The sequence below is a fragment of the Saccostrea cucullata genome, unplaced genomic scaffold (assembly GCF_032062105.1).
Source record: "Saccostrea cucullata isolate Sc308-1 unplaced genomic scaffold, CSIRO_AGI_Scuc_v1 ctg379, whole genome shotgun sequence".
In the NCBI taxonomy this organism is placed as follows: domain Eukaryota; kingdom Metazoa; phylum Mollusca; class Bivalvia; order Ostreida; family Ostreidae; genus Saccostrea; species Saccostrea cuccullata.
Window position 1 is genome coordinate 1 of NW_026922802.1, and position 10,000 is coordinate 10,000.

General features: G+C 33.6%; 1 protein-coding gene across 1 annotated transcript in view; it reads left to right on the plus strand.

The window, feature by feature from the left end:
• Nucleotides 1–80: 80 nt before the first annotated feature.
• The window catches only part of LOC134262505 (general transcription factor 3C polypeptide 1-like), a 124,241-nt gene continuing 114,321 nt past the window's right edge, over nucleotides 81–10,000 (plus strand). Inside the window, exons 1-8 of the mRNA XM_062744905.1 lie at nucleotides 81–228; nucleotides 1,778–1,864; nucleotides 3,201–3,281; nucleotides 5,705–5,793; nucleotides 6,446–6,550; nucleotides 7,811–7,924; nucleotides 8,629–8,726; nucleotides 9,895–10,000. The exon at nucleotides 9,895–10,000 is cut by the window's right edge and continues 57 nt beyond it. Of these exons, the coding sequence (XP_062600889.1) occupies nucleotides 96–228; nucleotides 1,778–1,864; nucleotides 3,201–3,281; nucleotides 5,705–5,793; nucleotides 6,446–6,550; nucleotides 7,811–7,924; nucleotides 8,629–8,726; nucleotides 9,895–10,000 (813 nt within the window). The 5' untranslated portion in view covers nucleotides 81–95. The remainder of the gene's footprint in view (nucleotides 229–1,777; nucleotides 1,865–3,200; nucleotides 3,282–5,704; nucleotides 5,794–6,445; nucleotides 6,551–7,810; nucleotides 7,925–8,628; nucleotides 8,727–9,894) is intronic.

Genomic DNA, 10,000 nt, shown 5'->3' on the forward strand with positions numbered 1-10,000 from the left:
CTATTTTATTTACAATTAAGTATACTGAATCATGAAGACATATCTAATATACTGGTGTGACTTGTACATGTATTCCTTTATGTATAAAAATTTAAATGGAAGGTGAAAAGAAGCCAGAGCCATTTATTGAGAAGAGGAATAATTTTGCTGACCTTCAGAAAGTGAGGAACACGAAATTATCATCACTACTGCCCAGACCTAAAGCACGAGTATCACTGAAGAGTAGAGGTTTGTCAACAATTCTACCATTAAACTTGGATATCTTCAACACAGATACAGTCATCCCTCATTATCTAGAACTCAATAGGCCTGTAAAAAAAACTGAGAGATATCCTACTGGTTTAAGATATTGACATGATTGAGTGTAAATACTTGAAGAACGAGATGCAAACTTGTCGAAATGTTTAAATCACTGTCATTTAATCTGACAAAGTCCAAGGTTTTGTCGGACTGTTCAGTGTTTTGTCAGTCCAGATTCATATACCTTATTTTGACGCTCTGAATGTCATATGATTAACAGCACCAAAATGCCCTGGATTATTTTCAAAAGCCTTGAATATTACAAGTTTCTTTCCTTGGGATAGAAGGCCTTTAATAAAAGACATAAATGACATGTTTTATGACTTTGCTATAACAAATTTAATTGGCTATTGTCAAGACGAATGTGGCTATTTTTTCTGTGTCTTTGACCATCAGCTGCGCATTCCAATCCAGACCTTTTAAGTTTTTTAAATTTGCATCACACTCAATTTTTTCAAACAGTCATATGGACTAACATTTTCTTAAAAGTTATCACTCCAGACAAATTTTTACCAGCCTTGCCGACAGAACCGACGGATTTCGACAAGTCTGAAGATGTATTTTTGAAATATTACTGATGCCCCCATTTGATAGTTTTTGGCAAAGATTTAAGTTTCTCAAATGCAAGCCAAATTCCAATACTTGCAAAAGTGGTTCAAAGCCAAAGATCAGAATCAAGAGGTCAATATGTAGGCACCCAAAGAATGGTCTTGTCTCAAGGAGTACTCATGGGAAATATGATTTTTCAAAGTCATGGTTCCAACAAGTTAGAAGTTATGGCAAGGTTAAAGTTCTTGTGGACAAAGGGAAGGACAGAGTAATTTAACATCTGTAAACATACCTTTTTTTGTCCCACAAGGTCATAAATTCTGTGGAATCTTTATTTCTGTTCACTCTGCTGTGACATTGACATATTAAGACTCATTATATGCCTTGTGTATTTATGCTGGATGGGACAAAATTTCAAGGAAAGTTTGTGACTGCATACAAAGCGTAACTTAATACCGCTCGGAAAAAATTACTTCTACAGTATACTATATCCCCAAATCTTTGATAACAAGGTCAAAGAAAGAGCTGAAGACTAAATAGCTTTGAAATATTCATGGTTTTCAAAACATAGGTGTGTGAGATAATGGAGTCAGTTCTTATCGATCTTTAATACCATTATAATCTCAAAGTCAGTAGGACGTCGTATATACTTTCTCTTTGAGTATTTTAACCTCAGAATCTTATATGCCCCAAAAGATCAAAGCTTTCTTGGTCCCATTAAGTTTGAAATAATGAGGATTGACTGTGTATGGATACTTGAGATGTAGATGAGTAGGATGAAGGAAAGATCAAGATAATATTTCAAATGTTGAAGAAATTGCAGATTTTGATTACTTTGTTATATGTGCCTTTAACTAGAAAATTAAGAGTAAAAAACCTGAAAAGGTTCAAATGTTTAATCAGATAGAATAAACATTAATTTTTGCAGAAAACTCACCAGAAATAATCCGTGTAACTTTGACCAAGGAGGTCAAAGGAAACAAGGGAGGAAAGGGGATTAAGCATAAAGCTACAGGTAAGTCAGAGTAAGGTGTGAATAAACAAGTCAATCAATCAATTTAAATCTAAAGGTAAGTGGGAGTAAGGTGTAAATCTACAGGTAAGTCATAGTAAGATGGTAAGTCAGAGTAAGGTAAAATCTACAGGTAAGTCAGAGTAAGGTGTGAATAAACAAGTCAATCAGAATCAATTTAAATCTACAGGTAAGTGGGAGTAAGGTGTAAATCTACAGGTAAGTGGGAGTAAGGTGTAAATCTACAGGTAAGTGGGAGTAAGGTGTAAATCTACAGGTAAATGGGAGTAAGGTGTAAATCTACAGGTAAGTCAGAGTAAGGTGTAAATCTACAGGTAAGTCATAGTAAGGTGTGAGTAAGCAGTTCAATCAGAATCAAATGTAAATCTATAGGTCAGACAGAATCAGTGTAGATCTACAGGTAAGTCATAGTAAGGTGTGAGTAAACCAATTAGAATCAAATGTAAATCTACAGGTAAGTAGGAGTAAGGTGTGAGTGAACAATTCAATTAGAATCAAATGTAAATCTACAGGTAAGTAGTACAGTGGAACCATTAAGTACGAACACGGATATAGCAAGTTCACGGATATAGCGAAGTTATCTTGGATCCTCAGCTATGTGAATTTAACATTTTCCTTATACTGATATAATGAATTATGGATATAGCGAATTAATTTTATAGGTCTCAGTGACTTCGCTATAACCGAGTTTTACTGTTGTAAGGTGTAAATCTACAGGTAAGTCGGAGTTAGTTGTAAATCTACAGGTAAGTCGGAGTAAGGTGTAAATAAACAAGTCAATCAAAATCAATGTAAATCTACAGGTAAGTTAGAATCAGTGTAAATCTACAGGTAAGTCAAAATCTGTCTAAATCTTCAGGTCAGTCAGAGTGTTAAACTGAAAGTGTAAATTTTCTGGTATTATATTAAAAACATGCAAGTATCAATAGAGAGATGTAAAATTTGTGTTTTCTGCTGTTAGAACAATGTAGAAAGCTGAATGGTTCTTATTGTATGGTCTTAAGCTGATACTGAATTAACATTCAAATAAACTTACATGTACTTAGTCTTTGAAGATATGTAAGATGTAGTGATTTTCCCTGTCTTGAAATAAGTAGGAACAGTTGGGAAACTGTTTGCTTTGTCTATCTCAATTGTCAACTATAAGATAGTGGTATTTAAAATATGTCTATATATAATGAACATACTTAAGATAGTTTTCTTTTATGTTGGAATCATGATCAAAAATTGAGTTGGTCCATATTCTGTGGGTAAATTTCTGTAATTAAAAAAACTTTATTAGATTTTGTTTAAATGTGAATGTTTTTGTTTCTTTAAGATGTCAGAAGCAGCATTCCAACAAAGAAAGCTAAATCATTCCTTCAGAAAATCAAGAAGAGAGTCGTCCAGCCAAATAAACGTAAGAGACAGCAATTTGATTTTACACATCCTCTAAAGTTGACTAGAGTCACTCCAGTTCATTAAGTCAAGATCCAATCTGTTTAACTGGGGCCACTCCAGTCTGTGTGGTCATACATATTGGACAGGGAGTGGTATATTATAAATTTCACATGAAGTTGAGTCGAACATTGAATATTTACATTTATTACATTTTTACCTGTGAAATACTGTAATTTATTCATTGAATAAAAATGATATCCTGTCACAGTGTGAAAGGATATCAAAATGATATCCTGTCACAGTGTGACGAATATCAGAAGTGCGGGAAAACTCTTGATTTCCCTTCCCATAACGAAGATTGCTGTAAAAAAAATCTTCCTTGACCTAATATCAGATAGATGGAAATAAACAAACCATTCTGACAGCGAATAAAACTGTCAAAATCACCAAAAATATGTTGCTAAATCCATGTTTACAGTGTTTTCGCTTCACTTAGCTATGACGTCTCGACCGCTCAACTATGACGTCACGAGCCTATGACTGTATTACAAAAAGACAGAGGCAAAGGAAAAATCAAAGAATTTTTTAAAAAATGTAATAAACAGAAAATTCAATGTTTTTTAGTTGAATATGGAATTTATTTCACTCGTGAGACAGGATTTCTGATATTTTCACTCGTGCTTTGCACTCGTGAAAATATCAAAAATCCTGTCCCACTCGTGAAATAAATTCCATATTCAACTATAAAACATCGAATATCCTCTATTTATGTTTTGCAAATGTTCTCTATATAACAGTATTGAAAGCAATGCATATCTATAACATTCCTCTCAACATAAACATTCTACATAATTTCTACGTAAAAGTCATAATTTGACAAATATAAAATATGAACACATCACAAATGTAAATATAAGTAATGCGAGGGCTGTCTGGTAAAATCATGGTATGCAACTGCATCAACATTTTTTACCTTGACCTTTCTTTTGACCTTGACCTCACTTTTCTTAAATCAGTGTCAAACTTCATATGCTGATGCATACTGATGTAAGCATTCAGCTGTTTTAACATTTTAACCTTGACCTTTCTTTTGACCTTGACCTCACTTTTATCAAATTGTTTTTAAGTCAGTTTTAAAGAATATTTTTTTTAACTTCATATGCTGAAAGATACTGTTGAGAGCTTTTCAACAGCATCAGCAGTTTTTGACCTTGGCATTTCCTTTGACCTTGATCTCATTTTAATGAAATTAGTGTCAAACGTCATATTCTGATACAAACTTATGTAAGCAATTCAACTTCATCACTATTCAAGATGTTCTGCTCAAATTTCATACACTAGTTCAAATTTTCATGTTGCATTACTAATATACCCTCGGCGGGGCATTCATGTCCTATGGACATATTTCTAGTTTATTTATGCATATATCTATTTGAAATTTGCTCTGTATATTCATTACATGTACTAAAGAGTAGAGAAAATTTCAGAATGCAGTGATGATTATTTTTCAAACTAGACAACTTTTCCATGATTTTACTGGACAACCCTCGTACATCTATAAAAATGTAAAACATCTATCGGGCTACAAATATGGGTTGGTACAAGATCAAATTCATCATAAATCCCTTCAGGCTTTATGAAATTTGATCTCATGACCACCCTTATTTAAATCCTGATAGATGTTTAAAAATGAAACATTGTTTCTGAAATATTTTCACCTCAAGAAAACCATTGTCAACTGAGGTGCAGCACAATATTTATAATCTGAGGTAAACCATTGTCAACTGAAGCTCAGCTTAATTTGTATAATCTGAGGCATGTAGTTTACAGGGAAGTTTATCTATGATGTAATTTGTATAATCAAAAGCGTGTTTTTTACAGGGAGGTTTATCTATGATGTAATTTGTATAATCAAAGGGGTGTTGTTTACAGGGAAGTTTATCTATGACATAATTTGTATAATGTGAGGCGTGTTGTTTACAGGAAAATTTATCTATGATGTAATTTGTATAATGTGAGGCTTATTGTTTATAGGGAAGTTTATCGATGACATAATTTGTATAATGTGAGGCATGTTGTTTACAGGAAAATTTATCTGTGGTGTAATTTGTATAATCTGAGGCCTGTTGTTTACAGGGAAGTTTATCTATGACATAATTTGTATAATGTGAGGCGTGCTGTTTACAGGGAAGTTTATCTATGGCGTAATTTGTATAATCTGAGGCCTGTTGTTTACAGGGAAGTTTATCTATGACATAATTTGTATAATGTGAGGCCTGTTCTTTACAGCGAAGTTTATCTATGGCATAATTTGTATAATCTGAGGCCTGTTGTTTACAGGGAAGTTTATCTATGACATAATTTGTATAATGTGAGGCCTGTTGTTTACAGGGAAGTTTATCTATGGCATAATTTGTATAATCTAATGCCTGTTGTTTACAGGGAAGTTTATCTATGATGATGTGGATGAGGAGGCCTATAGTAAGAAGCTGTCCCAGCGAGTGTCCTGGACCTCCTATGAAGACAGCCTGGTAAGAAACTCCCTGAGATGTGTAGACTCTCGCTGACAAACTGATTAAACCAGTGGTCCTTTTTCACAAGATATTTTATGATTATTCAGTAGGATAAAAAAATTACCAATTCTTGAAAAATTTTCTAAGCTAAAGTTAAGTCATCAAAAATATATTTCTATTAATGAAAAATATATTTGATTGTTTTAATTTTGTCTGGAGAAACATGAAGCAAACAAAATGAAAAAGGTATTACTGTTGTGAATTTTATTTACCTTTATCTTATTAAGCATAAGATTCTTTGTGAGAAGGGCTACATGTCTGCTATCTGCACTTCTTTTGATTTTTTTACCTTTCAATAGAGCAGTGGGACATTAAACCCTGTTCATCTATCGTCTGGTTTGTCTTAGAAACTAACACCTTGTTCTTAGCTATTGAATGAGAGAAGATAAGGTTTTTTTTATGTACATGTAGTACATTACTTGTGAGTGTGACAAAATCTAAATGTTTTGTTTTTGATGAGTGTTTAAATCAAATTGACAGTAAATTGTTGCAAATTGAATCTGAACCAAGATCACAAGAAGAAATAACTAGACCTTGGAGAGGTCAATAAGGAATCTACAGTATCTGTGACAAAACCTTTCATTAAGTGCCTTGATTTTTGTTATTTAAGCTGCTGACTAGTAAAATCGCGACCATGGTGATGGACAGGAAGAGGCGGGGCGTGTTGATCCCCTGGAGCTGCATACGTGATATTTTGTATGAGTATGCACCAAAGGTGAGATATTAAATACGTGATTATGCACCTTAGGTGAGATAATATGAGATATTTTATATGAATGTGCACCTAAGTGAGATAAATATGAGATATTTTTATGAGTATGCACCTAAGGTGAGATATTAAATATGAGATATTTTGTATAAGTATGCACCCAATGTGAGATAAATATGAGATATTTTATATGAGTGTGCACCTAGGGTGAGATAAATATGAGATATTTTATATGAGTGTGCACCTAAGGTGATAAATATGAGATATTTTGTATGAGTATGCACTGAAGATAAGATAAATATGAGATATTTTGTATGAGTATGCACTGAAGATAAGATAAATATGAGATATTTTGTATGAGTATGCACCAAAGCTGAGATACATAAAATTTATGAAGTGATGCAACAAATATTCCCTGCTTATGGTTGAATTAATCTCGTGACTGTTACGGAACATAGGCCTTTTGATTTACAATGTAGTTGCCTTGATAGGATAGTGTTTTTAGCTCACCTGAGCTGAAAGCTCAAGTGAGCTTTTCTGATCACATTTTGTCCGTCCATCTGTCTGTCTAGCTGTCTGTCCGTCTGTAAACTTTTCACATTTTCGACTTCTTCTCCAGAACCCCTGGGCCAATTTCAACCAAACTTTGCACAAAGTATCCTTAGGTAAAGGGGATTCAAGTTTGTTTAAATGAAGGGCCAATCTCCCAATTTAAGGGGAGATAATTGGGAATTAGTAAAGATTTAGTGGCATGTTTTAAAAATCTTCTTCTCAAGAACCACTTTGGCTGGAAAGATGAAACTTACTGGGAATCTTCCTTAGGTAGTGTAGATTCAAATTTGTTCAAATCATGACCCCCGAGGGTAGGGCTGGGCCACGAGGGACGATCAAAGTTTTACATAGAAATATATAGGAAAAATCTTTAAAAATCTTCTACTCAAGAACAACAAAGCCATGATTGTTCATACTTATATGGAAGCATCCTTAGGTAGCGTAGATTCAAGTTTGTTCAAATCATGACCCCCGGGGGTAGGGCGGGGCCACAAGGAACGTTGTAAGTTTAACATTGTAATATACAGGAAAAATGAAATTTTTTTCATGGACACAGCAAAGCCATGGTTAATCCTATTTACAATGAAGTATTCTCAGGTAGTGTAGATTATTTTTGTTACAGTCATCATGGTCCATTAGCCACAGTGCTCAGTCGAGCGATGTGGCCCATGGGCTTCTCGTTTGTTACTCTTACATTTGCCAATATTCTTCCAGGAGTCTGTGGATAAGACATCCTGTGCGTGTCAGCGGAGAGTCACCCACTCACTGAAGAATCCCTCCACAAAACAAAACCTCATGACCTACTTATCAGAGGCCATGCAGGATCCGGTAAGGTCTCAAAACAGGGCAATTCATAAATATCATTTATCCACATTTTGATATATTCAAGTGTTATTATTGTTTTTGGTTTTATGAATAAATTTACATCCTGCATTAAAACATAGCTATTTTATTCAAAACAATATCACTGCAAAATATTATTTGCCAGAAACTTTTTTTAATATCATTTTGCAAACTTTTTGAGACTTGATTGTATTAGTTTTTAACTCACCTGAGATGGAAGCTCAAGTTTTCTGATTAGTTGTTGTTTGGCATCCATCCGTCTTTAAACTTCTCACATTTTCAACCTACTCAAGAAACTCAGGACAAAATTTAACAAAATCAATTGAAGAGCCAACCCTCTTTCAAAGGAAGCATTTAAGTGAAGTGATTTATAAAAAAGCATAAACTGCTTCAACTCACGTTATACCAGTATAACTTGGGTAGCTATTTAATTAAAAAATTCATTCCTTATGATTTAATTTTCAGTCATTAAGTATAGAAAATAAAACAATTTCTCCCTCAAAATGCCTTAAAGTTGTTCATATTTTAAATATATTATCTTGATTGAAGTAAATTAATACATTTTTGATGTAAGTCAATCTGACGTAGGCAACCCAGGTTATACAATACAGATTTATTTTCTATCCAATCAAACGACGCTTTACAACCAAAATGTAATTATTAAGTTATAAATCACTTGATTTTCTCAGTTTGTAAGGAAGTTCTCTGAGAAGCAATATCTGCAGGCATCAGAGCATGCTATTGAGGAATTCCATAAGCTGGCCAGCTACCTCATCAAGAAGTTTTCGTACGTAACACTTCCTTCCAGTTATTCCAGAAATATGACAAGCAGTCCTAAAAAATTGTGGATAACTTAGTGACATCTAATTTTAGTAGAAATATGTGAGGGGTGATCAAAAAGTTCGCGAACTATCTCTATATCTATAAAACCACAATTCAGATTAGAAAATAAATTGGTACACACATAACCATACACAAGTTCTATAAATAGCATATGCTGAATAAAGTTTTGCTCCTTGTTTGTGACGTCACAATGTGAAAATGACGTCACTATGTAGGTCACTTGTGATGAAAAATGGTTGTCTCAGTCCTACTCGTTCAACAAACGACTGTAAATTTTATGGTTTATCTGAGAAACCCCTTTTCAGTAGCGTAAAATAATTTGTACACAGTTTATTAAGACAAATGACTTCCTATAAATTCAATCAATGATTGGATTGATCGTTTTAGTGAAGGAAGGCAGATGGTTAAAAATGATACTTGTTATGTTGCCCAGTGAAAGCAAGTTTGAAAAGAGATGTGTTTTTAATTAAGCAATTTGCTATCAAAGACCTCCAATTTACACTTTGAAAAGTAGTTGAATATTTCAACAATTATATAATTATTAAATACCTAAGATATCATTTACTTTAGATTATAAACATATAAGATATGATAAAATGGAGGCACCCATTCTCTATCCACCTTGAATAAACGTCTCTCCCGAGACAGAAAATTTGGGTTTGGATTGTCGTCTTGCTTATTTTTGGAAAGGATATTCTTATCCACCCATTCTGTTGCCGAGATTTAACCATTTCTGATAAATGAACTGTTCTGCTTATAAAAATTAACTAACATGGAAAGAAATTTCAAACTCAGAAAAATCTCTCAGCTTTTGAGACAGAACGCTACAGAGAGGATCACGTGACCGCCTATATCACGTGATTCGGGCATGAGCAGAACGGTGGCAGATGTACATTAAAATCACAGAGGACTAATTTAAAATATAATCAACACTGAACCAAATATTGTTTCTTTTACGGAAGTTATTCAGTTAGTTCGCGAACTTTTTGATCTCCCCTCGTATGTACCAATTTATTTGCTTTTTGTTGGACAATTGAAAAAAACTGTTCCAACATTTTGTTTTGAAGATATCTTGTGCCTTTATGTTATATGATGTAATAATTTTTTTGCAGAAATGTGAAGCTGAACAAAACTTTAATGCCTGACTCGCTGTCGCAGGTGAATGACTTTGACATTTCCTGCGTGACGCAGTACACAATGAAAAAGATTCCTGTCTTA